Consider the following 27,844-nt stretch of genomic DNA (forward strand, 5'->3'; position numbering starts at 1 on the left):
TTTATTGAACTTACATATTTAGGTGCACACGCAATGGGTCACTTCAAGTGACAATAACGGTGACAACGATGAAAGAATATAAGAATTCTGTCTGAATGGTCCTGAATCTGATTTACGAATCTCCTCAAAAAGCACTTCTACCCCACTATCAAACGTAGCTTTTTAGTCTGGCGCTGTAAGAACTGGCTCACCATTGGCCCGAGTGGACCAAGGATGTGAACCCATCGTCCAATAAATTGTTTTAATTATTTCTGATGATTCAAGCGTTCACACGGCTCTTATAGTTTAAGCTTCCTTAGAAATATTGTGCGTAGCACCTTTTTTATTGCTCACTGTCTTAGCGCAATTCAAAGCTTGATAGCGCCGTTCTTTGTCTGGGGGTGACTGCACTTTTTCTTTTTGCTGATTAAGGACTTTTCATTTTTGAAACTAGATTTAACTTAATTAGAGGAAGTCGGAATTATCTTTAAAAAGAAGGAACTTTGGTATTTTAAATACATCGCATTTTACTCACGGCACATATTACCCTTCCCATCAATTAATGACGTCCCGTCATTAGCTGTTGCTTGCCTTTGGGCTTTTAAAAAGTTCGCCATTTATTAACTATTTCTTCTACACAATTATTTTATATTTATGTTATGGCCTAATCAGGAGTGCTAAAAATTTTCTCTATTACTTTTCTTATTTTGTTCTTCATCCCTATCTAAAATTCGTCTACCGGATTAAGATTATTCATGGTTCTAGGCTAGCTACTAAAGATTTTTTTTTTACATCGAATACTGATTACTTTTACATTTCCAACAAGGTTGGGGCTATTCTACCTTTACATAATTTTTTTTTGAATTAACTTTTTACGAGGCTTTTTTTGATTTTGCTGTCTATATGGCACACTACATTCTATCTACGCTACATTAAATGAATAACATGAATATACTACACCTAATTCCACTTGAAAATCTAGTGGTACAAACATGAACGATTTAAAACAAACAATATTGGATGTACCATATTCACTGGTAACATTAAAACCCTTTTACCATTGGAATTTTTGAGTTACCAAAGCTTTTAGGACGTAAAACGTGTAAATCCAAATATATTTCATAACCTTCGGGTCTTTAGTTTACTCAATCCCTCTGTTGTAAATAATTGTCTTTTACTCTTTTTGTCTTGGCAAAATTCTTTAAAGCACTTACGTTATGGTTTCTTCATGGGACAGTTCAAGCACGATTGTGTTCACACGATGAGCTTTCTCTAATTGTCAACTGGGAAATTATGCTTCCAACTACAGGTGTTGGCATATGCTATCAGGGTTCATTCTCACCTGTTTTTTTTTTATAGTTCATAGGGTGCCTTATCATTAAGGGGTCGAACACTGGTAGTGCGTTTATTTTCTTCTCAGCATATCATTTTTAGGATATTTTAAGGCACATAGAAAATGTATTCTCGCATCCAATTTTTCATTTGTCCATTTTATAAAATTGTTAACCCAAGGATTGCGTCGATTAACCTGTCGATGCTTCCTAGGTTAATCGCGGGGGAATTGAAATTTTGAATTGAAACGGGTTGACTTCAAACTATAGTGACTCCTTTAAAATATTGTCTTTAATTTCAGCTTCAAATATATTCAAATATCATTTAACTTCAAATACTTCAAATTGTCTTCAAATTGTCTTTAACTTCAACTTCAAATATCTTCAAATATCTTCAAATATCATTTAACTTCAAATATCGTTAAATATCATTTAACTTCAAATATCATCACTATACAGTCAAATGATTCTGGGGTCCATAATGATTATCAAGGGCGATATTTCTGCATTTTTATCTTGTACCGATCAATGGGGTTCTCAGAATTTATGTGATTATATAGTTCGATAATACGCTGGATACTGAGATTCAAATATAATGTTACCTGATACGTAATATGGTTCATGGTTGAAGAAATAATGATCAAAGGTAACTGTTGTTTTCATGGAAGAAGTTGGGATGAAAATCGCCTGGAGTGTATGGCGAGCACTCTTCGTTTGTCGAGATATAATGAAAATAGATGCTCCTAGGTTGTATCTGCATTGGGCAACTCATTTTAATGCTTGATATCCAATGTGTCAATCCATTTCCTGTAATAAAAATAACGAGGCAGAATCACACGTTCTTTAAAGTAAATACTCATAGTACAACTAAGTCGCATATTATCGGTTACATGAATTTTACGCTATAAGACAGGGTTAAACAAATTTACTAATATTAGGATAGAAAACTAAATTTTTATTTTTTTGGTTATAATAAAACGACACGATTCTCCTTGGGAAATTCAATACATAGAAGTTTCTTCTAAGTTGTTGTAGCCTAACGACGTGATAAAATATTAATTCTTCAACTTTAAGTGTGGTCTCTTATTATACTTTCTAATATACACTACTACATACACTTTATTTTAACTTCTTTCAACACTTAGTTAATTTTACATTAGATTTTAAATAATCATTTAAACAGAGTTTATGCTACATGGTTAATTTTTGAGGTCTAATTTTACAACATATTTCATGTCTGCATTGTTCACGCACATCCTTGCTGTTTAAGACGCATGTTGCAGCGTCATAACCACACGGTTTTACATAAACGATACTACAATGAGGGAACAAGACATAGCAAGGACGAGTGGAGACCTCTATACCCGCTCGTTTTCTAATGTCTTCTCTTTTTCTTGGCTTGGACGTTCTCATGGGGCTCAGGGTTTAACCTCTGCATTTCAGCTGTTTCCCCGTGTTCTTCTCTTGGTTTTCGTCTCCTTAGTCTCAGGACTTTTCCGTAATTAAACGTCAATGGGGTTCTTATGGTCAGGAGAATCGCGAATACGAAGCATACGGCCAATAGTATGTTCCACCAGGAATTGGTTGATTCTTAGAGTTCATTCGTGTTTCTTTCTACTCTTTCTACTTGTTGAAACAAGGTCTCGAAGGTTTTGGGCTCCAATTTCATAAAGATTTTCCATGCGTCATGGCTAGGTAGCAATGAATTTTTATGCTTGAATATTACTCCATGTTTTACAATATCTTGGGCCACTGCGTGAACAACGAGAATTATGATGATATTCTTAAGCACCATCTTATTGTTTGTTTCTAGAATTAATTTATCATTAATTTTACCCATTTTTTGCAAAATTCTCTTGTTTACTGCTTTGTTATTATTATATTTTTTTTTCAAAGGCATTTTAATTTTTACCTTAGGTTATTTTTTTTTATTACATATTCATTCTTTGGCATTGGCCAAAGAAAACTGATTTGTAGGCGTAAAACAGAATAAATATTTTATGATTAGATAGGTTAGGAAAGTAAAGTTAGGACTTCCGAGCTTTATTCTGGTCGTGATATGCCTCTATGACTGGTTGAGATATAACTTTAAAGCGTGGCTAATAATCGTTATACAATTTAATTTTACATTATATTTCTCGAGTAAGAAACACATGAATAAGCAAGCGTGCAGCACGTAATTACACTGGTATCCTATTTTATGTGTAGGCCTAAAATAATTATAATCTGCACTAAGACAAAATATTTCATATAATTAGACGCTTCTGTACTGGTAATTTCTTGTTTTGGATAATATCCATCTCGGTTAGGACTTGGGTCGATTTTTCATATAAAATCCGAGGGTAAGCACGCCCCCAGCAAATTAAAAGCTGCATGGACATTTAGTTCCTCCCTAGGCTTCCCACAAAACGTGGTCCATCTATTTGGATTTGATTACACAACTTAATACTGAGTAGGGGATAATTTCCATAGTTCATTTGTAGAATATAAGTTGAATTTCATGGAGAAGTATGAATTCAAAGTATGAATATCACCGATTCACATATAGAATCGACGATATTGACTTTGAAAACACGACCTCCCCTCTCCATGATATAAGTTCCGTTATTGATCTCGATAACTGGGTACATTATGGCTATCCAACTGAATAATTCACATTTATAGGGGTATAGTTGATTTTCGTAAGGTAGTTCCCTGATCGCCGACGTTTTGACATCACTCGTATTAGTATTATTATTTTTTTTATTAATATTTACTTGGTTAACTTTACTTGCACACTGTTAATTTTATTATGGTGGATCACAAGTTGATTTTTTTATAAGGGATTTGAAATTTGTCTTTACATTAATTAGGGATATTTCCATCTGTCAGGTTTTTTAACTGTTCTGTCTAACTGTGTCGTTATTTTCTCCTCTGTTTCTTGCGGTTTTTCTTTTTCGGTTTTTCTAGCGTAATAAGGTCGAACTTTTCGTATTGTTTTTTTCTAGAATTCTTCCCCTTTTAATTTAGTTGGTTTCGCGTGTAAGGCTGCTGATTTTATTTCTGATTTCCCCATTCCTGTAACTACCACACAACCCGATTTTCCTTCGGACTCGTTAGAACTAGTTTCCTATCAATCCAGATTAGAATTTTTAGGTTGACACTTCTTGAGGTGTCACCTGCCCTTCCTTCGTAAATTTCTACTCCTCTGGAAGTAGAAAGTTTATTCTCTAAGTCCTCGCCTTGAGTTCTCAACTCGGGGGATTTGAAAGATTCTTGAGAGCTTTGGGAGGAATCAATAGTTTTTGCGGTGTTCCTCCACTTTTTGAAGGCCATGTCCTCAGGGGGATGGGGCATTTTTTGCACTAAGGTTTCCCTCCATGAAGTCCACTGTTTAGACTTGACCTTTGAAACAGTTATATCATGATATTGTCCTTGCTGGTCATCCTTGGGAGTTTTAGTCTCGGGCAATGTACTTTGACTCGTTTTTATTGGAAAATTTATTAAATCCATAGCCTCACGCAGGTTTGTTTTAGTTGAATCTTTGGGGGGAGTTTTCTTTACAGTAATGCCGGGGGTTTCTACAGCTGTTTAATTCCTCCTGTAAGGACAGGGGCCTTTCTATCGGTGTCCCAGGGAAAACCATATCGTCTGGAAATCTTTTGGGGGGACATGGAGTCGAAATTCTATCGGGGAAAAATTGGGTTTTTGGAGATATTGTATAATCTAAATCTCCTGCGCTCGCCGATGAATAACTTTTTGGAAATTCTTCGAAGTTTTCCTCATCGCTCTCATCTTCAAAATAATCTTGTTTAAAATTCAAAGGTTTTAGCTCTGCCAATCTTGATTTAGGTGGCTCATTTTCCAAATCTGACGAATCAGTAGAGGAGGGATGTGATACCCATCTTTCCGGAAATTTGGCTCTTCTTATTCTGCCAACATATGCCTTGTAATTTCTTCCGCTATCGGGGTTCTCCATTTTAAAAGTATAGTCGTTATCGTACTTTTTGACTATTCTGTACGGTCCAGAATAGTTGTTGGAAAGTTTTTGCCTTCCGTTTTTGCTTCGTTCTTTAGGTAGACGCAGTCTCCTACTTTGAAATCTATACTCCCCTTGACTTTGGGTTGGTTTCTTAGCTCTTGGTTTATTTTACATTTTTCCAACTCTTGCATCACTATTTTATAAGTTTTCCTCATCCTATTTATGAATTCTTGTTTGTAATCTTCCGAGCTATTATAATACTGCCGAGATTCAATAATCTCATTATACGGGATTCTAAAATCACGACCAAAAAGTAAATAGAATGGATTATCTTTCTTTGTTTCTGAATAAGCAGTGTTGATTACGTTAGTTAAATAAGGTAAGAATTGATCCCAGTCGTTCTTATTGTCTTTTGTATAAATACTTAATACATTCGTGAATATTATATCCCAGTTTTCTATTCTACCCTTAGCTTTTGGGTGGTACGGAAGTGTCAACATCTTCTCTCTATTAAAAAAACTCATTAAATCTTTTGTTACTTTTGCAACAAAATTACTTCCGTTGTCACTCAAAATTTTATTTGGGATGCCAAATTTAAAAAATAATTTTGCTAACACCTTACTGGTGGCATAAGAACCTTGATTTTTTAATGCTTTTGCAAAAGTAAATCCTGAAAAGTGGTATATAACCAAAAGAATACAAGTATGGCCTCTGCTGGAAACGGGCAAGGCTCCACTTGTTCCGTATAAGTCGAATGAGATAATATCGAAGGGGTATTTTGCTACCGGGACCCTTCCCATTGGAGGATTAGGATAAGCTGGGGGTATTTTTCGTAAGTTACACGCTTCGCATGTACTTACAAATTTTTTAAGTTTTTTCATTGCCGACGGCACGTAAAAATATTGTTTTAATTTATGTAAAGTTTTCATTACTCTTAAATTTACACCTATATCTGAATGAAAATATTCAAGTGGAGGCAGTATTAATTTTTATGGTAATACAGTTTTTATTGAAGTTTGGTTTCTTTTTGTCTCAGCGGTCACGATTCTACACAGTATTTCTTCATCCTGATCGTAGTAGAAATTATCTATCTCTTTTCTAAGAGTTTTGAATTTATCCGGTAACGCATCATCATTCACAAAATAATCAATAAGTGCTACACACATTTCGTCCTTTTTTGCTTTCTTTTTATATTTTCTAAAGACAAGGGACAATAGTTAACCTTATTTTCTTTTACCGTGTGCTTGACTTTGTTTTTCTCGCGTCCATGTTTGCTCTTAGCATTGATAGCGTTAACTTCATTTTCCTCAGTTTCCGACGGAATATTTTCTGGGTATCTAATCAAAAAGTCACAAGCTGCATTTTGTTTACCTTTTAAATGTTCAAATTCGTAATCTAAGTCTTGGATTTTCATAATTCATCTAGCTAGAATCCCCGTGGGGTTTTTAAATGTGCGAAGATACTGCAAGCTTTTATGGTCTGATCGTAGTATAAATTTTCTACCAATTAAATAGTGTCTAAATTTGTCCAAGTGGTGGATTACAGATAATGATTCTAAGTTTGTGGCGGAATAACTACTTTCGCCCTTTGATAAGGTTCTGCTCGAATAGCTTATAACTTTCTATTTGTTTTAGTTTAGGCGTTCTCTCTAGAGGATTAGGGTTTTCTACCGGGATTATTTGTGAAAGAATAGCGCCAATCTCCTTTGAGCTAGCATCCATTGTGACCACGATTTTTCCGTTTTCGAAATCAGGAAGTGATAATATTGGTTCTGAAGTGAGTGCTTTTTTGAGACGGTCTAGGGAAGTTTGTGCTTTCTGGGACCAGGTAACATATTGGGAGTTCCCTTTAGTTAATTCCGTGAGGGGTTTTGCAATTTGGGCGTAATTGCGTACGAATTTTCTAAAGTAGCCAGTAAGACCTAAAATTCCTCTTAATTCTTTCATAGTTCTTGGGGTTTTGAGGTTTCCAACACATTTTATTTTATTCGGGTCTGGGGATATCTCTCCTTGTGTTACTACTACTCCTAAAAATTCAATTTTAGGTTGAAATAAATTTACTTTCTCAGGCCAGCATTTTAAGTTGCCTTGTCTGAACTTCTCGAGCACCTTAGCTAACGTTGCTAAGTGTTGTTCAGAATTTTGTCCCAAGCATATGACATCGTCGACAAAATGAATGATATTCTTTAATCCTCTTAACAGGTGCAATAGGGGTCTACATAGCGCGCTTGAACTTGTTTTAAGCCCAAATGGTACTCTCAAGTATTCATAAGAATCATATTCGGATGCTGAAAATTCAGTTTTATGGACATCCTTTTCGGCTATTTTCACTTGGTGGTAGCCTTGGGTAAGGTTCAAAGAAGTAAAAATTTTGTTTTTGCTTGAAATAGAGTCAAGATCTATTCTTGATAAAGGAAATTTATCACTAACTACTTGTTTGTTGAGGGCTCCATAATCTACTACAAGTCTAAGATAACCATTCTTCTTTGGTACTAAGATCACTGGTGCACTATACGGACTTATACTGGAGCGTATAATTTTATTTTTTTCTAATTCATGGATTTTATTTTTTAACCACTCTTTGTGCTTATACGGCAAACGATATGGCTGTTTCGCTAAGGGATTACCAGTCGTTAAAATTGAATGTTCGTAAAATTGTATTAACCCGATGTCATCTTTGGATGCGTAAAAAACATCTTTACAATTCAATAATAATTCGCATAATTTTTTCTTAAGTTCTATTTACGTAATATGATCCATATTAAATTTGTTTAAAAATTGTGATTTAGTTAGAGGATATTTGTTATTTGAAGTTTTAATGCCGTTAGCTAGGTTTCTTTTAGAATTTTCCCATGTATTTAAATCATTCTCCGTTAAAACCTTGATTTGAACTAAACACGTACCCTTTTTTATTGTAATTGTATCATTTTCTTGGTTATTAGTTACCCAAATAAAACCTTCACCTTTGTTATAAGATATAATCTGTTCCTCGCATAGTAGATTTTCCGGAATTTCATTTGATGGTGTCGCAAACCATATTTCGGATTTGCTAACCAATGTCTCAATCATCTGTTATATTTGAATTTTTTGCATCGTTTTGGGAGGGACTTTTGTTTTCCTTATCGCGAATCCATAATATTACTCTTTATTTTCGTTGTTTATTAGATTCATACTGGCGCTATGCTGCGCCATTTCGGCATCTTGCGGCGTCACGTTGGGTTTCACTATGTTTTTCCATAATTCCGCTATTTTCTTAATTTCGTTTGACCTGTACTGTCGCATATCTCCTATTTTTATTTTCGCAGATTCAATACTTTTATTATTTAAATTTATTTCATCTCTGCAATGTCTCTCAGAATAATTGAACAAATTTCCAACTATCCTGTGCCCTTTTTGCGAGACATGAGGTTCAAAATATTGCGATATTATACCACCAGAAATTTTATTTACTGCTACGTTGTCTTCGTAACCTCTGTTACCATTTCTTAAGGTAGAAATTTCTTCCCTTTCCTTAGCCGGGTAGACAAGTCTCTCGTTTGCTACGTTTAATAGTATTCTATTGGACCTTAAAAAATTTGAACCTATGATTGCTTCGTACGGAAGGTTATCGCATATTATAAAACTTGTCTGGAAGATCCTATTGTCCTTTTTTACGTTTAGGCAAAACTGAACCCCTTGCATTCAATTTATGGCCTGTCACACTAGTTAAATTGGGATTATTAGGGTTCCTCAGTTGCCTAATGTGCAGAGGCAACATATTAAATACGTATGAGTTTATGATATTTACAGTAGCTCCGCTGTCAACTAAGGCCAAAAAGTAAACATTTTGTACACAAAAATCATTAAATATAGGTAACTGGTTAATAATATCACTACAAGACGGAACCACTGTTGTTTTGGACCTATTAAATATTCTGGGCACCCTCTGGGTCCAATTTATATTTCTGAGGGGCCTGAAACGTTTCCCTGAGGATTTATTTCATGGGTCGGTGCCTGTAATAGATATTCAGACGTATGAGGTTCCGTAGGCATATCTAATTGATTTACGTCTGCCTGCCTTTGCCATGTATTATTATGGTAACTTGGGTGTCCTGCGTCAGTGCCGCTTGCTGGCGCTGACTGCCAATGCCGTTGGCTTGCAAAATTTTCTTTTCTTGTCGGCAAATTTTCGTGATTTCTATATAGCATTCTCGCATTATATTGGCTTTGGCGAATATTTGGGTTTTCAAATCGGGAATTAATTTTTCTATTGGGGGGAGGGGTATAAAAATTTTGTTGGTACGCATTGTAAGGTACTGATTGGCGCAATCTTCCCTGGTTGTAGCCTAGTGCACCACCAGTGCTAAAATTTGTTCTTTCGAACAAATGGTTGCCATAATTTTGCCTACTGCCGACGGCAATTCTTGGTATGCGGTTGGGGACATAATGGCACTCTCTCGCGATGTGCCCAGCTCGATTGCAATTATAGCATCTTATTATTGTATGGTTATTTTCATAATTGGATTGTTTGATAGGCTGGAAACGTACTGTTGTCTGCCTAGCGAGTTCTTGCGTTTTGTTTCTTTATGGTATTGGGGAGTTATCCCTTGAAAAGAAATTGGAGGACGCCTGATCGCTCTTGACGTTTGTGTTTGCATTTGAATCGCTTAAGCTATTAGTTTTTGTTTTACTATGATTTGTCAACGTCGTATCGACTTCGATCAATCGCTCTACCTCATGAACTGCGAGATTCAACGTCTGAATATTTTTGGATATTACCACTCTATATAGTTTTGGGGGTAGCCCTTGCAAGAAGGTATTTAGTATGGCTTTTTCATACAGTTGCCCCGAACCACTTCCGTATTTTGCCTCTACAGAAATGCGTATATTATCAAGGTATTCTCTTATATTTTGTGAAAAGTCAAAGCTCACTGTTCCGTGTTTTAATTTGTTTATGGAAATGGTTTCTATAAACCTATCTTTAAATGCTTTTAACAATTTATCAACCGAATTTACTGGCAAGTTGGCGTTATTGCCTATGGTATGTTCGATCGGTTTTAGAAAGGTTAAGGCCTGACCTTTTAATCGTAGTAGGAGCATGTCTTTTAACGCTCCTAGGTCTGTTTTTGTTAGTCGTACAAACTGGGCCAATTGGATATTAAATTCGTCAATATCTGATTGACCATTGTACTCCGGGATAGATTTTGCTATTTCTATATTTTTCGCGACCAATTTCTGCACTATTAATTTTTCTTCTAAATCCATAGACATTTTTTTTTGCGTTTATATCAACGTAAAATAAATTGATTATTTCACTTAACCTATTTCGGGGGAGGCTATTATCTCCTATGAGATATTTTAAGGGGTTTCCCTGTCGTAGCTTAGCGGTTGTAGGCCTAATAACTTTACATATATGTCTGTATCTCTCTAATAATTGAATACGAAGTATAAGATTAATGGTTTAATTAGTCCAGAATTTTTCTTCCAATTCCCGACTCGTGCCATTTGTAGCGATGAAAAATTGGCTGGCTATACTAAATGTGGTACTAAATACTGACCGCGTCAAAGGCTATATTATGCTCAAAGGTCGTGAACTTACACCTTGTAATTTCTCCGATAGCGCCGCTTATAGCGCTAAAGATTGTGTCAACAAGCCCTGCGCCACAGCAATGGGGAGTGAAGTAAGTCTATAACTGCGCCACCCTCAATTATTGAGGGAAAATAAAATGTGTAGCCATATGAACGTGACTTCTTTTTCTTGAGCTATCTGGAGATCAGATTCCCTGGGAGCGTCCTTGGAGATATGCGAACTAATTACCTGTCGTTAGGCTAAATACAGACACATAAAATGAAATAAACACAGGTAAAAAAGCAATAGATTTATTGAAACTTACATATTTAGGTGAACAGCAATGAGTCACTTCAAATGACAATAACGGTGACAACGATGAAAGAATATAAGAATTCTGTCTGAATGGTCCTGAATCTGATTTACGAATATCTTCAAAAAACACTTCTACCCCACTTTCAAACGTAGCTGTTTTGTCTTGCACTCTAAGAACTGGCTCACCATTGGCCCGAGTGGACCAAGGATGTGATCCCTTCGTCCAATAAATTGTTTTAATTATTTCTTATGATTCAAACGTTCACACGGCTCTTATAGTTTAAACTTCCTTAGAAATATTGTACGTAGCATCTTTTTTTATTACTCACTCTCTTAGCTAAATCTAAGGCCTGGATAGCGCCATTATTTTTCCGGGGGTGACTGCGCTTTTTATATTTTCTTATTAATGACTTTTCATTTTTGAAACTAGATTTAACTTAATTAGAGGAAGTCGGAATTATCTTTAAAAAGAATAAACTTTGGTATTTTAAATACATCGCATTTTACTCACGGCACAGTAGGAGTTGATGAACCGTTTTCGTTATGATGGATCCTGGTATTGGTTGTTGTTTTTAGCCCAAATTTGAGGCAAATTATATTATTTCGTGTCGCTTCAACTTGTTGCTACCGGGTTTTAGAACAAACACCATAAACAATGAGAGCAAAATCAGTGGCTGTCCTAACATCTCTTGCACCCAGGGAAAAATCTTGATTAGCCCTTCACCCTGTCTCCCAACAAAAATTCCGCCCAAAGTTTCGTAACATTTGTCTTTATTAATAAAATTTTTACAGTTTAATAATTAATTAATAATTTTTGGACTAATTATTTTTAATTTAATAATTAAATTATTTAATTATTATCATTTCACAAGTTATAGTTTATTTTATCAATCAGTAAAAAATTTAAAAATTATTTTCCTTTATTAACTGCACCCTCTACTTTATTTGAATAAAAACAAAATTTCAAAAATTAAAAAATAATTATAACCGTTAGATTATTATTTGAAATTTTGCGCCCCTAAGATTTCTGCGCCTTGGGAAAATGCTCTATCCATCCCCTAAAACCACCTTTGACCAGAATCTATTTGAGGCTTATATGCCACTTATAAAGCTGTAGCAAACTCTACCCATTATAGCCCCTTGGATTGGGGGTAATCTTTATAGTTGTAACCTTCGTATTATTCTCAATATGCTGTAATATTTTGTATTATTGTATTTTAAATGTGGAACTGATAGTAAAGATTTGGTCAAAAATTAGTCCAAGATAGTTTAAATGAAAAAATAGCACTAGACATTTAAATTTCCATTCAAATAATAGCTCTTCCAATATTCTACAACACAACGCTAGACACGATTACCCTGGGGAAAACATGACACACATATGCTACCAACAAGACAATTCAATTTTTTTTTATGTCAAAGGGTGGTGGTAAACCTTCAGTAAACGCTTTCTGACAATGGTGGTTTCATCATAAATTTCTGTGTTAATTTGACATCAATTCTGAGTGGCTTCATTCTCTATCTGAAATTTAAAAAAATTTCTACGTGTAATTGCAAATTTTTGTTCACTTGCGCCTGAATGAAAATTATAATTTTCAAATAGTGTTAAGTGGAAAATATTTCTCACTAGACAGTCTCTTAAAATCGCGATTTTCTTATTCCGACAACTATGGCCCACGGTCTGCTCTTTACTAGGTTACAGCTATTACTACAACCGTTCATACATACTTTAGCAAATTCTGTATAGCCTGTGCAGCTTCTTTTCTTTTAACAAGTTAAGAAATCGAAAGAAATTTATTGGATTGAGTTCATTTTCACCATGTTAGAGTTCATGTTTGGACTTGATTGTTTCGGCATTTGGACTTTTCAGCATGTTTCTCTTTCAACTCAGAATACCCGAAAAAAATACATACAAAGAACAAATAAAATAAATAAATCAAAATTTCAGAAGTAAATAAATTCGTACTTTTCAACTATTTTTAGACAATTTACCAGAACTGGCAATATTCCACTTTGAATTAAGGCATCAATTGGCGGATTTTCATCAGATGATAGAAGTTTCCGGGTCCTTTGGATAGCTTTAAACTGAATCTTCGGGTCATCATTAGAGGCCATGATTACAATCTGCTGGAAAGTCTCACGTGACAGCTGTTCCTCATCTAAAAGGCAATATATGAATAATTTTACCCAACAATATTAAATAGAAGATGGTAAAAGAACATGATATTGCCCTATGTTGTGAAATTAACCTATGAAATTTTAACCTGGTTATCAAATGATAAAAGATATCTAAACAGATAAAACAAGTTAGTCTATACAAGATTAATTAGTTCAGATTAGAGGGTCATTCGTCTTATAACAGCCCCCCTTTCGCCCACTCAGGTGAGTATATAAATTAATTTTTCCCTTTTTTGCTCAAATTATACACAATACAAGCAGGATACAGTCTCTTCAGAAATCTTTCTTGATATTCGTTAGATATGTTCCTTCGAGTTAAGGGAGTTCAAGGGATAAATTGCTCCCCTCAAGCTAATCCAAAGAGCTTGTCAAGAAACATAGAAAAATTTCGGCCTAAAGAAGCAATATTTGAGTCTCCCCCCCCCCCCCTCCTTCACAAAAACATCCACTTCCCCTCTTAAGAGCTCGGGTATAATCTGCAATACCATACATAAATGAATAAAGTTTATCAACACCGTATACGTTTAAAGAAGCAGTGCACAATAGCTGTTTGGATCCTTTGTGTTCATCCTCCATCGTATTCGTCATTCCAAATTAAATGGGTAATTTTCAAACTTTTTTTGAAAATGAAGTAGCAACTCAATGAAACCCTCAAATGATTTTTTTGAACTTATAGAGCGCCAATGGCACTTTAGCTTTTAGGACGTTTGACGGGGCGGCAGCCCCACTGTCATTTGTGGTAATTCATGTATTTTTAACTATGTCATACATATTAAATTTACCTTTTTTTTTAAGTTGAATTTGAGTAAAATATTCATTTTAAATTTTTATGGGTTTTATTCATAGAGTTTTTAAGTTTTACATATTACATGTCTTATTTCTTCTAATTTTAGGGCTTACTAAAAATAATCATGTTTTTTTCTACTGAAAGTAAGGAGTTACATTAAAACTTAAAACGAACAGAAATTATTCTGTATATGAAGGGGTTGCCCCCTCCTCAATATCCTGCTCTTCACGCTAAAGTTATTTAGCACTTTTCAATCAAAATTAAGTTTTTTAGAGTTTCGTTAACTATTGGGCCAAGCTGCTCCTTACTTACAGTTCGTTACCACAAACTGTTCGAAACCACTATACTTTCCTTTAAATTTATTTGTTGATAATTTTTTCAGGTTAAGTACCGTCCGTTTTTTAATGGACATAGCTTTATTATATATTATTTACAGGAATATCATAGCAAACACCTTAGCCTACACTCTTTTATTGCATCAGTTCCTTTAAGAGCAATTAGCAAGAGTCAGAATTCTGTGAAGCCATGTTCTTTCTTAAAACAGATAAAAAGTATTATTTAAAAAGCATAAATTTATCAAGATACCAAAAACTAGAACTAAAGAGTAATATTAAACTGAATTTTGTAACAAGTCAGAAAGATGTTTTTCAAAAAAGCATAGAGGTTCTCATCTTATTCTTTGCTATAATGATGAAAAATAAAACTTATACAAATGGGGGAAAAACTTAAAAACTAATAAATGGAGCTGAAGAAATACTTGGGGTATGATTTCCTAAGGTTGCATCATGGGTATTGCCCAAGAATAATATGACTATTACTACTACTACTAAAACTCACTGCAGAACTAAGCCAGCTGAGGCAACACAGCCACACAAGCTCTTCCTCAATCGCAATCTATTCAAAGCCTCCCAAGAAGTTCGAATTTCCCTTAATCTATCCTTACGACCCCCTTCCACTATTTTACTCCCAACATATTAATAGACATATATTGCATTCTTTTAAAGAACCTCCTTACTTCTTTCTTTCATTTGAGATTTTCAATAATTTGTGAACGTAAATATGACTAAATATTCAGTTAATGCAGGCTATTTGCCACTCATGTATAATTCAATATTTTTTCTTGCCAAAGTAATTTCAACAGTTTTTGGGGTTCACCAGAATTAGGTTTATTTCCCTTCCCCTTCTTTCCTTGTTGTGATGACAAAGAAAAAAACTTCAATGCTGCAACAAAAATACGTATAAAGAAACACAACAACAACGATAAATAGAGTTTAATAGCTACTTTGAATGGGATTTCCCAAGTAGATACTGCAGATCCCATCCATTTATAGACATTAAATGATAATTAACAATTCTTTTTCATCAAAAATATTACGAATAAAAATTATAATACAAGTATAACCAGATAATTGCAATAATAAAGCTTTCAAAAAGTCAGATGAGTGATTCAAACGCCAAACCACAAAGTTTATTGATAATTCTTTTTTTTTATTCGACGCAGATTTTGAAAAAAACAACTGCAGATTTTGATTTCAAGATACCAACCATTTGGTAAAGATAATCTTGGGGGCTTTTTTTGGTGAAACGTAAACAAGGAACGCTTAAACATATCTAAACAGGAACCAAAAGAAACTGGGTTCTAAAACCTAGTCAATTGCCCAAACGTTTTCTCTTCTTTTTAGAATTGGTCCTTATTATTTCCTTTTTAATCCAAGAGAACATACACAATTTAAAGTGGAATTAATTCCACTACGAAATTAATCTTAAAAGATTAAGTGGCCACAATAGATTTGGCCTGTTAGAAGACAAAACCTACTGGTCAGGGGTCACTTGCTCTGTAGTTTGGGTTCTTTGACTAGACCATGTAAAACTTGTGAAGAGTTACCAGCATTGGTGCAAGAGTATCCTGTCTTAACACAGGACCAGCATAATCATGGCTGCAGCCATGGGCGTAGGTAGCATATTTCTAGGGGGGGGGGGGCAGTCGATAGTGTGATGGAGAGCCTTTTATAAACTGTTTTCCAACCATCTGCTTTTTCAGCCATATCTAATGTAAATTTGAAGGTCTAGGGGGGGGCAGCTGCCCCCTGCCTCCCCCTCCCTACGCCCATGGCTGCAGCCCAAGCAGCATTCAATAACTGGGATCTTGGGGGGGGGGTTATTTACTATCCTTCTTGATACCTAAGCTGCATGAGAAAATGTGTTTAATAATTCGATAAAATGGAATACTTACCTGTGGTTTCTGCTAATGTAATTTTTCTGTTCTCTACCAAAATTTCCTCTTTTTTAGCTTCTTTTAATTCCATAATCTCTTCATATCTTCTTCTTTCCATCCCCTAAAAAGATAAAGGCCAATACAAGACAGAAAATATTGTGCCTTTGTAATAACACAATAACAGTTCCTTGTTATATCAGTTGCTTCAGCAGTTGCTTGAGTAACCGTTAAAGTGCTTAGGTGCTTGAGAAAAGCCAAAAAGTATTCACTTTTCGGTTATATACTAGCGAAAGACATACGAAGACCCTCTTCACAGCTGGGTCAGAACTCCTACATCAAGATCCTGAGTATGTGCCTCAAAAAGCAACAATTACCTCTCAATACATTAACCCTCAATAATGTGTGGAGGAGCAAGTATCTCTCCTAGTCAGTCAGAATCAAAAAATTCGAATAATTATTAAAACACTGTTTTTATCACTAACTCGCAGATATCTGCTTCTAACAGAGCTTGCAAAAGTTCAGTCACTGGTAGCAGAGATATTTCCCGTGCACCAACTAATGAATTTTATTTATCATGTAATAATTCCTGCTTAAGTAAGTTTAGTTTTATCAGTCGGCTACAGTTTCTAGTCCTGCGTCCATACCACCTTTGTTTCTATATTCAACTTATCGCCCACTGCTAGATGGCAAGAGACACTCATCCCACTCAAATAATACTCTGTACATTGTCTTCACCGATGTTGATTCTCTCTCTAACAAGCTTCTGAAATTCCAAGTACTTTTCAAAGAAAATCAATCGATAAAGCTGGATTAATCAAAATCCTGTGAATAAGTACCACATTCACTATTACAAAAGACTCATTGAAGATTTCTGGATCTCAAATTTTTACTACCCTTAAAGAGAAATCTGGCAGAAGAGGAGATGGAGCATTTGTTAGAGAAGATATCCAGGTCAATACCATCAATCTTCCTTTAATTTTAATGTACCTTAGATTGAACCTGAATAGCATGACATTCTGTTTTCATGTAAAAATATCTGTATTGGGTGCCATACAGAAGTTGTATTTCTTCTAAGTCCTTGAAAAATGCAAGTTGGCTTTCATAAACATTATTTATAAAATGGTCTCCTTAATGACACTAAATAACCATTCTGATTTAATAATTGTCAGTGACTTAAACTTCCCTACAATACAGAGGATTGAAGGCCTTGATCATGCTATGACTAGCATTATAGATTCACCCTTTGGGTCCTGTTTTTTAAATTTTTTTTTTTTTTGCCAAATTGTTGAATAGCCTGAAAGACTGATTAACAAGAAAGCCTAAGCTATAAAAGATAGAAAATGGACCATTATGTTATCATTAGTTGAACAGAGATTGAACTGTGACCAGACATGTCTAGTAAAAGAAGTTTCGATACGGATTCTGATGTACCATTGGAATAGGTTAGTAATCAGAGCATGTTTTGTCGTATACTTCTTTTGAACTTTGACCTTCACATGACTAGTGGTAGTAAAATATGCACTATAAATACGATGGGCCCCCATAATACGAAACTTTTTTGTTGTTGTGAAGATTCAAGAAATGAATACAAGCTTTATCATAATGAACATGGCAGGGTCCCATATCCCACTTGGAAGGGGGGTCAACTTTTTAAGGCAGAGGGTCGACTTTTTTTATCTACTGTTTCCTGAAATAACATGGAAACAAGCAAATGTGTTATTCAAAATATCAAATATTTACATCAAAATGTTTTGTAGCTTGAAATAAGATGAGGAAATAGGCGATGGTGCTGCTCAAAATGTTTTGTTTCTTGAAATAAGGTGGAAACAAGCAAATTCATTATTCAAAATTTCAAATATTGTCTTCAAGATATTTTGTGACTTGAAACAAGATGGAGAAATATGTGATGGCGTTGCTGAAAATCTACTGTGTCTTGAAATAAGATGAAAAATAAGCAAATACGTTATTCAAAATACAAAATATTTTCCTCAAATTGTTCTTCGGATTGAAATTAATATGTGATGTTCTTGCTCAAAATGTATTTTTTCTTGAAATAAGATGGAAATAAGCAAATGTATTATTCAAAATACCAAATATTTTCTTCAAAATATTTTGTTGCTTAAAATAAAATGGGGGAAATATGCGACAGCGTTGCTCAAAAGGAAATAAGCAAAATTCCTCTTATGCACTTTATACGCAGAGGCGCAGCTCTATCCCGGTATACTAAAGCCAATTGGAGTTACTAACCCCTATTATATGCTTAATATGTACTAGCTCAGCCCTATCCCGGTATAATAGAGCCAATTTGAGTTACTAACCCGTCTTATAGGCTTAATACGTACAAGCGCAGCCCTATCTCGATATACTAGAGCCAATTGAAGTTAAAAACTCCCCTTGTAGACATAATACGTTTCACGACAGCCCGGCCATCTGGACAGATAATGAGGGTTCTACAACAGATGGCTTTAGAAAAAAGGATTCTTACCCTTGAGATCATTGCACTGTTTCCGGGAATTTCTTGGCGCCATTCCGACAACACACATAGCGCAATGATTTAAGATGGTTGCTAAACAGTTTTCGATGATATGACATAATGGATCCGAGAACTGCACGGAGCCATCTGGACAGATAATGAGAGTATCGCGGAATTAATTTTGACCTTGAGTGAGTATATAAAGATGGAAAGAGGACCATTATAGTATCATTAGTTGAACAGAGATTGAACTGTGAACAGATATGTCTAGGAAAAGAAGTCTCGATACGGATTCTGATGTACCATTGGAAGAGGATAGTAATCTAAGCATTTTTTGTCGTATGCTTAATAGAGGGGACTGTTTTTCCTACAGTTTGATTTTATGTAAACACCTTTACAATCCCTTTAGTTACTGAATTGTTGGTGACAGCATGACATATATCATCTTTCATTTAAAAAGAAACTCCCCTCCCTCCTAGCTATTCTTGAATTTTGAATTCAATCCATGCATTATTTTTTTTACCTTGGACCTTCACATGACTAGTAGTAGTAGAATACACTCTATCATTACGATTGGCCTCCATAATACAGACCTTTTTTTCTGGTTGTGAATATTCAAAAATGGAGACAAGCGTTATAATAATGAATATGGCAGGCACCCATACCCCTCTCCAAATGGCCGGGCACAGTTTTCGGATCTATTATGCTATATCATTGAAAACTGCTTAGCAACCATCTCAAATCATTGCACTATGCGTGTTGTCGGAATTGTGCTAAGAAATCCCCGGAAACAATGCTATGATCTTAATGCGTAGCAACAATTTTTTTCTGTAACCATCTGTTAGAAAACTCTCATTATCAGTTCAAATGGCCGGGTTATCGTAAAACTTACGTAACTTCAACTTGCTCCATTATATTGGGATAGGGCTGTGGTTGTACGTATTAAGCCTATATGACATATTAGTAACTCAAATTCAATTTAATATACCGAGATAGGGCTACGCTAGTACTTATTAGGCGTATAAGAGGGGTTTGTAACTCAAATTGGCTCTAGTATACCGGAATAGGGTTACACTTGTACGTACAAACCGTATAAGAGGGGTCTAGCTTATTTCCATTTAAATCAGACAAACAATACATTTTGAGCAAACACCGTTGCTTATTTCCCCCATTTTATGTCAAGCAACAAAATATTTTGAAGAAAATATTGGGTATTTTGAATAGTAAATGTGCTTAATTCCATCTTATTTCAAGAAGCAATTTATTTTGAGCTACACCACAGCATATTTCATCATCCTATTTCAATCCGCAAAATATTTTAATGAAAATATTTGGTATTTTAAATAAAGCATTTGCTTATTTTCAATCTTGATTCAAGAAACAGTAGATTTTAAGCAACGTCATCGCATATTTCCCCATCTTATTTCAAGCAACAAAATATTTTGAAGACAATATTTAATATTTTGAATAATGCATTTGTTTATTTCTATCTTATTTTACGAAACAAAAAGTTTTCAGCAACACCATCGCATATTTCCTCATCTTATTTCAAGCCACAAAACATTTTGATAGAATATTTGATATTTTGAATAACGCGTTTGCTTATTTCAAGGTTATTTCAGGAAACAGAAAATTAAAAAAATTTACCCCCCCCCCTTAAAAAGTTGACATCTCTTCCCTCCAAGTGGGTTATGGGGCCCTGCCATGTTCATTATGATAACGCTTGTATCCATTTCTTGAATGTACACAACAACAAAAAAAAAATTCCGTATTATAGGGGCCCATTATATTCATAGTGCATATTCTATTACTAGTCATGTGAAGGTTCAAGTTAAAAAATAATACCTGGATTGAATTGAAAAAAAGTTTAAGAAGGGCTAGTAGGGAGGGAAATTTTTTAAATGAATACATGTCATCAATAATTCAGTAACGAAAGGGGTTGTAAATGTGTTTTGATAACACGAAACTGTAGGGAAAAGTCCTCTTTACTAAGCTTACGACAAAAATACTTAGATAACTAACCTGTTTCAATGGTACATCAGAATCCGTATCGATACTTCTTTTACTAGATATATCTGTTCACAGTTCGTTCTCTGTTCAACTAATCATATTATAATGGTCGATTTTCCAATATTTATATCCTTACTCAAGGTGAAAATCAATTAAGCAATACTCTCATTATCTGTTCAGATGCCGGGCTTTCGGGAAACGTATTATGCCGTATCATCGGAAACTACTGAGCAACCATGTCAATGCACTATGTGTATTATCGGAATGGCACCAAGAAATTCCCGGAAACAATGCAACGATGTCAAGGCATAGCAACTATTTTTTTTATGGCCACCAATAATAGAACTTTCATTATCTGTCAAGATGGCTATGCAAGTGTAAAAAAGGTAGGGCTGTCGTCAGATTAGAAGAATGATTTCAATGCAGAGCAATTGTTTTTTTTTATGACCACCTGTAATAGAGTTCTCATTATCTGTCCAGATGGCTATACAAGTACAATAAGGATAGGGTTCTTGTTGGATTTCATGAAATTTTTTGGCTCCAGATACACCCCCTGTGTATGTCGTAGTATTCGTTAACCATATCCGAGGGGTTTGTAACTCTTTTTGTCTCCAAGTATACCATTATTTGTGTCGTTGTATTCGTTGACCATATACGAGAGGTTTACAACTTTTTTGACTGCAGGTACACCCCCTATATGTGTTGTGCTTTTCATTGACCATATACGAGGGGTTGGCAATTTTTTTCGGCAGCAGGTACATCCCCTATGTGTGTTGTCGGAATAGATCCCTTTGTGTGTCGTCGGAATAGATATCTGTCTGTCGTCGGCTCTGTTGACCAACTACTACATAAGGGATCAACATTGAATGCGCTGACGAGTTTATCAACTAAAATATTGTGGTTAACTAGGTAAAATGTTTTCTTCAGGTCAATAGAAATTAAATTTAACCATGAATTAGGTTTTTCGAGGATTTTCCCGATGTGGTCGATAAGAAAAACGAGGTAGTGGGAAGTAGAAGTGGATTTTAGGCTCCCGAATTGCCTCAGGTCAGTAAGAGGTAGGATTTTTTCCTTGGGCCAATCTGCAAGGAATCCTTCATAAAGTTATGAGAAAATGGAATTAAGAGTAATAGGAGGAACACCTTCAAAAACAGGAAAAAACCGATTCCGTTTTTCTTGCTCAAAGGGGGTTATGAAACCCTATTTCCAAATCCTTGGAATTTACCCAAACTCGGTAATCTGGTTAAACAGGACAGACAAGGGCTTTGAAAGAAAGTCACTGAAGGCAATAATAAGAGGAAGCCGGATATTGAAACGACAAGCACTTGTTTTTCTTAGTTCTCCAATTCTTCGTTCTATCTCAGACATTGAAACAGAGGGAAAAGAAGGGGAAAGGGCTCCTGTTGGTAATTGATCAGACAATGCTGGAAAGCTCTGGACAATGATAAAGAGGAATTTATTCAGATTATTGGCAGTAACATGAAGGGAATCGGGTAGATTGCAGTTAAGCTGCTCGAGAATCCTGTCCAACATCAGTTTAATCTCGGAATACCAATTTTGGTTTATTGATAAAGAATTCTTCGACCTTATTTCTGTAGTACAATCAGACCAATTTAATAATTTCTCTTTTAATTGACTTTAATTGATATCTCATTCCAAAAAAATCAAAAGTTTTCAATGGATTAAAAAAAATGGAGGGTGTCAATATTTTTCTTATATTGGTCATGAATTTTTATATATATTGGGTCCAAGGAAATTCAAAATTGCAGCCTTATGTGTCATTCACAAAAGACAAAGATAGTGCACTTATTCTAACTACACAAAATTTGATTGAAATCTTATTGATAGCTATTATGGTGAAAAGAATCTATGGACCGTGTACCCTCCCTATAAAAGAAGATAAAGAGATAGCAGTATACTTAATTGTCCGAACCAAAAATGCCGTTTCCTGTTTTATAGCTCTTCAGCCAGGGAGTCAAAACTGTGCCTTACTGTGCTTTAGTTAAGTTGGCCTTCCTGTGCTTTTGCACAACCTTACTATTTACCATCCCCAGATTTCTCAAGGTATGCATTTAGAGCTTGGTTGACTCTAGCTGAGCTTACAGGGTTGTGCCACTGACTCCTGTTGCAGATCAGATAACTGGTAACAACTGGACTCAAATCCCAGCCTTGAAGAACATGGGATTGCAGGTTCAGTGCACTACCCTCAATTAAGGTGGAATTAAGCACAAATACCCCAAAAATGACAAGTAAGATAGATAATCTTCGTTTCCATTGTATGTTTATTAAGAACTTTACCCTTGGAGTTACGAAAGTTTAATTTTGTCTTTTGTTTAAACTATTTAGTAGGTAAGAAAAATTTCTCTTTTCTACAATGTGAATGGAAATTTTTCAAACTTCAGAGGAGCTTTTTGTCTTTGTTTCATGGTTAATTAAAATAACTTTGGGAAAAAGAAATTTTTTCAGAAAACTAAAGGTCAGACTAAACTTAAGATAAGAAGAAATTAAAACATACAATAACTCAAACTCAAAACGACTAGAAATTACATAAACAATCATAGCAATACCAATATAGCCTAATAGCCTAAATGCTTAGCACAACAGTTTAAATATCGTAAATATACAGTATTTATAGCCTAAATGCCTAGCACATGGGTTTAGATAATTAGGACTAGGCTAAGGTGTAAATGTATAAGCAGTCCATTACACAAGGACTCATGTTAATAAAGCAATTCTTCCTTTATGATATGCAAAATGATATTTTTAAACAGTGTAAAAAAACTACGTTTAAATATCGTCAACGCATTGAAAACCACGCTAAGCAGCCGCTCAAGTTGTTCATTTATTGGGGCATTATAGAACCGATTTTTTTCGTTAGTTTCTTTCAGCTTAGCGTGAGACAAGAATAAGAGAAGTGACAGAATAGACGGAAATATATATAATTTGGGCTATATATTTGTACATTAAGAGGTGGGGGTAAAGTATTTGGAAAGTAGAATCAGTTCAAGTTAGTTTTATTTTTGAAAAGAATGGAGTCACATTTTATATTTATATATTTGGGTTTATATGGCCTTTATTTATATGGGATTATATGGCAAATATTTTTTTTAGACCCCAATGAAGATGTTAAAGAACAACTTTCATATCTTTTAAACTATTAGATCAGCCGTAAACTATTAGACATCACCTCGAAAGACATATTATAATGTAATTAGGTAATTAAGTAAGTTTTATTGCAACAAAAGCCCTAGGGCCATGACAATACAAAACAAAAGGAGTTCTCTTTTGAATAACTGTCATTACATAAACGTAACATAACCATCATATAGCACAAAGAAAAACACAAAAATGAGAAAAACACAAAAATGTAAAAAAAGGATGTTTTAGAACATCCTTTAAATTATGGGATCTCTCATAATCTAATAAATCTCTTGGAAGAAGTATTAAAAGATTCAAACGACTATGTCAAAGGTTACGAAAAATTGCGAGAAGTGGAGTATAATTCAATTCAACTTGCTGCTTCATTGGGAGAACAACCTCCAAACGTGCAACTAGTTTTTACTTTGCCAGATATTGTCGATTATAGACTATTTAACCCTCTGGCATATAATGAAGAATGCGCTGTGCTTACTCTTAATGCTGACCATAGTTGACATTCACATTGTCAAATTTGACCAATCAGTTTTACTTTTTCATTTTCATGGTTCAACATGGCAACACTGTCGAACATGTGGAACTTTGTAGTTTTGAAACAATTAAAAGATAATGTTTAGAAAATCGTGCTTTTCAAATATGCATACATCTAAGATGGGTCAAGCAAACAAAAATGTTTTTATTTTGATGTTTGGTACTCTAATTCTGGTCTACAATTATATGAACCTTTCAAGTTTATTAAAGGCTTTAAATACTGTATTCTTTTTCTTTTTTTACACAAATAAAACTCAAAAAACACTTAAAAAATCTGTTTATATCAATTTTTGTTACGTTTTTATGAGTCAGACAAACATCCTCCTCCCCTATAGGTACGACCTTGATGATTAGTGTTTTTATCGTTGCAGTTTTGTAGAAAGTTTACAATTTACAAATTTTTCCACTTTCTAACCCGTCTTGTAAAAATGGGTTAGAGACTTGGCTTTGCAACCTTCCCTGCAAAAATAAGTTTTCCTTAACAAAAAAAAAAAAAAGTGAAATGAGTCATTAAAAGATTTTCATTAATCATTTTCAGATACAGTATATTTCACATATACGAGATATTTCACTCGTACTGTACAGTATACTTTACAGTATATTTCAGATACAGTATGCTTCAGATACAGATTATCAATATATATATATATATATATATATATATATATATATATATATATATATATATATATATATATATATATATATATATATATATATATATATATATATATATATATATATATATATATATATATACATATATACATATATATATATATATATATATATATATATATATATATATATATATATATATATATATATATATATATATTACCATATTTAGGAATTATGGGGCAATCCGTCATTTTCTCGACGAGTTTGTTTTAATATTTTAAAGAAAAATATTTACCTTGTGAAAGGTCAAAAATTTTGACCTTGTGAAAGGATCAATTAACATTGACCATATGGTATTTATAACTTTACTTTGGAGGTTCGAAGAAATTTACTTGTACTCTCACTGAAGCATTTTACAACACCTATTCTCATGTGTGTATCAATGTTCATAGAAACTATTTATAGAAATAGGTATAAAAGTAATAACTAACAGTTTGTTAGTTATTGAGTTTGTTTGAGTAAACATTCATAGCAATACAACAGGAACTAATATAATAAAGGAAGAAATAAAACTTACAACAAATGAGAATTAAATTGAATATGCAGATCAAGCTTAAAACGAACAAAAATGCTTTGCTATGAAAGTATAAATAAAACCAAGATGACCAGAAATTAAATAAATAATCACAGTAAACAAACATGCAACATGTAATAATATAACTAAATAAATAAATCTTAGAACAAATGAGAATTAAATTGAATATGCAGATCAAGATTAAAAAGAACAAAAATGTTTTGCTATTGACGTATAATTAAAACCCAAGATGACCAAAAATTAAAAAAACAAGCACAGCATAAAACATGCAACATGTAATAATATAAATAAATAAATAAATCTTAAAAAAAATGAGAGTTAAATTGAATATGCAGATCAATCTTAAAACGAACAAAAATGTCTTTGCTATTGAAGCATAAATAAAAACCAAGATAGCCAGACATTAAAAACAAAATAACAGCAAACAAACATGTAACAGGATCTAACATAAATAAATAAATAAATCTTTAAACAAATGAATTAAATTGAATATGCAGATCAAGATTAAAAAGAACAACATTGTTTTGCTATTGAAGCATAAATAAAGCCCAAGATAAACAGACATTAAGTAAACAATAACAGTAAATAAACATAAATCAGGCACTAACATAAATAAATAAATAAATCTTTAAACAAATGAGAATTACATTGAATATGCAGATCAAGCTTAAAACGAACAAAAATACTTTGCTATTGAAGTATAAATAAAGCCCAAGATGACCAGAAATTAAATAAACAATCACAGCAAACAAACATACAACAGGTACTAACATAAATAAATAAACAATTCTTAAGAAAAATGAGAGATTAAATTGAAGATGCAAATCAAGCTTAAAACGAACAAAAATGTTTTGCTATTGAAGTATAAATAAAACCCAAGATAACCATAAAATAAATAAACAAGAACAGCAAACAATAAATCTTAGAACAAATGAGAATTAAATTGAATATGCAGATCAAGCTTAAAACGAACAAAAATGTTTTGCTATTGAAGTATAAATAAAACCCAAGATAACCAAACATTAAATGATCAATAAGAGCAAAAAAACATGAAACAGGTACTAATATAAATAAATAAATAAATCTTAAGAAAAATGAGAGATTAAATTGAATATGCAAATCAAGCTTAAAACGAACAAAAATGCTTTGCTATTAAAGTATAAATAAAACCCAAGATGGCCAGAAATTCAATAAACAATAACAGCAAACAAACATGCAACAGGTACTAATATAAATAAATAAATCTTAAAGCAAATAAGAATTAAATTGAATATGCATATCAAGCTTAAAACGAATTTTTGTATTTAAGTATAAATAAAACCCAAGATGGCTAGAAATTCAATAAACAATAACAGCAAACAAACATGCAACAGGTACTAATATAAATAAATAAATAAATCTTAAAGCAAATAAGAATTAAATTGAATATGCAGATCAAGCTTAAAACGAACAAAAATGTTTTGCTATTGAAGTATAAATAAAACCCAAGATGAACAAAAATTAAATAAACAATCACAGCAAACAAACATGCAACAGGTTCTAATATAAATAAATAAATGAATCTTAAAACAAATCAGAATTAAATTGAATATGCAGATGAAGCTTAAAACGAACAAAATTGTTTTGCTATTGAAGTGTAAATAAAGCCCAAGATGACCAGAAATTAAATAAACAATCACAGCAAACAAACATGCAACAGGTAATAATATAAATAAATAAATAAATCTTAAAAAAAATGAGAGTTACATTGAATATGAAGATCAATATTAAAAAGATCAAAATTATTTTGCTATTGAAGTATAAAAGAAACCCAAGATGAATAAAAATTAAATAAACAATCACAGCAAACAAACATGCAACAGGTACTAATATAAATAAATAAATAAATCTTAAGAAAAATGAGAGATTAAATTGAATATGCAAATCAAGCTTAAAACGAACAAAAATGTTTTGCTATTGAAGTATAAATAAAACCCAAGATGAACAGAAATTAAATAAACAATCACAGTAAAAAACATGCAACAGGAACTAAACTAAATAAATAAATAAATCTTAGAACAAATGAGAATTAAATTGAATATGAAGATCAAGCTTAAAACGTACAAAAATGTTTTGCTATTGAAGTATAAATAAAACCCAAGCTAA

At 33.5% G+C, this 27,844-nt stretch overlaps 1 protein-coding gene across 1 annotated transcript in view; it reads right to left on the bottom strand.

The window, feature by feature from the left end:
* Positions 1-27,844, bottom strand: part of LOC148950246 (uncharacterized) — a 251,772-nt gene that overhangs the window by 130,059 nt on the left and 93,869 nt on the right. The window contains exons 9-10 of the mRNA XM_089091811.1: positions 16,332-16,434; positions 13,100-13,292 (exon numbers count right to left, since the gene is read on the bottom strand). Coding sequence (XP_088947937.1) covers positions 13,100-13,292; positions 16,332-16,434 — 296 coding nt within the window. The remainder of the gene's footprint in view (positions 1-13,099; positions 13,293-16,331; positions 16,435-27,844) is intronic.

This window comes from Artemia sp. Qi Xiang Cuo, chromosome 7, assembly GCF_049724085.1.
Source record: "Artemia sp. Qi Xiang Cuo chromosome 7, ASM4972408v1, whole genome shotgun sequence".
Taxonomy (NCBI): domain Eukaryota; kingdom Metazoa; phylum Arthropoda; class Branchiopoda; order Anostraca; family Artemiidae; genus Artemia; species Artemia sp. Qi Xiang Cuo.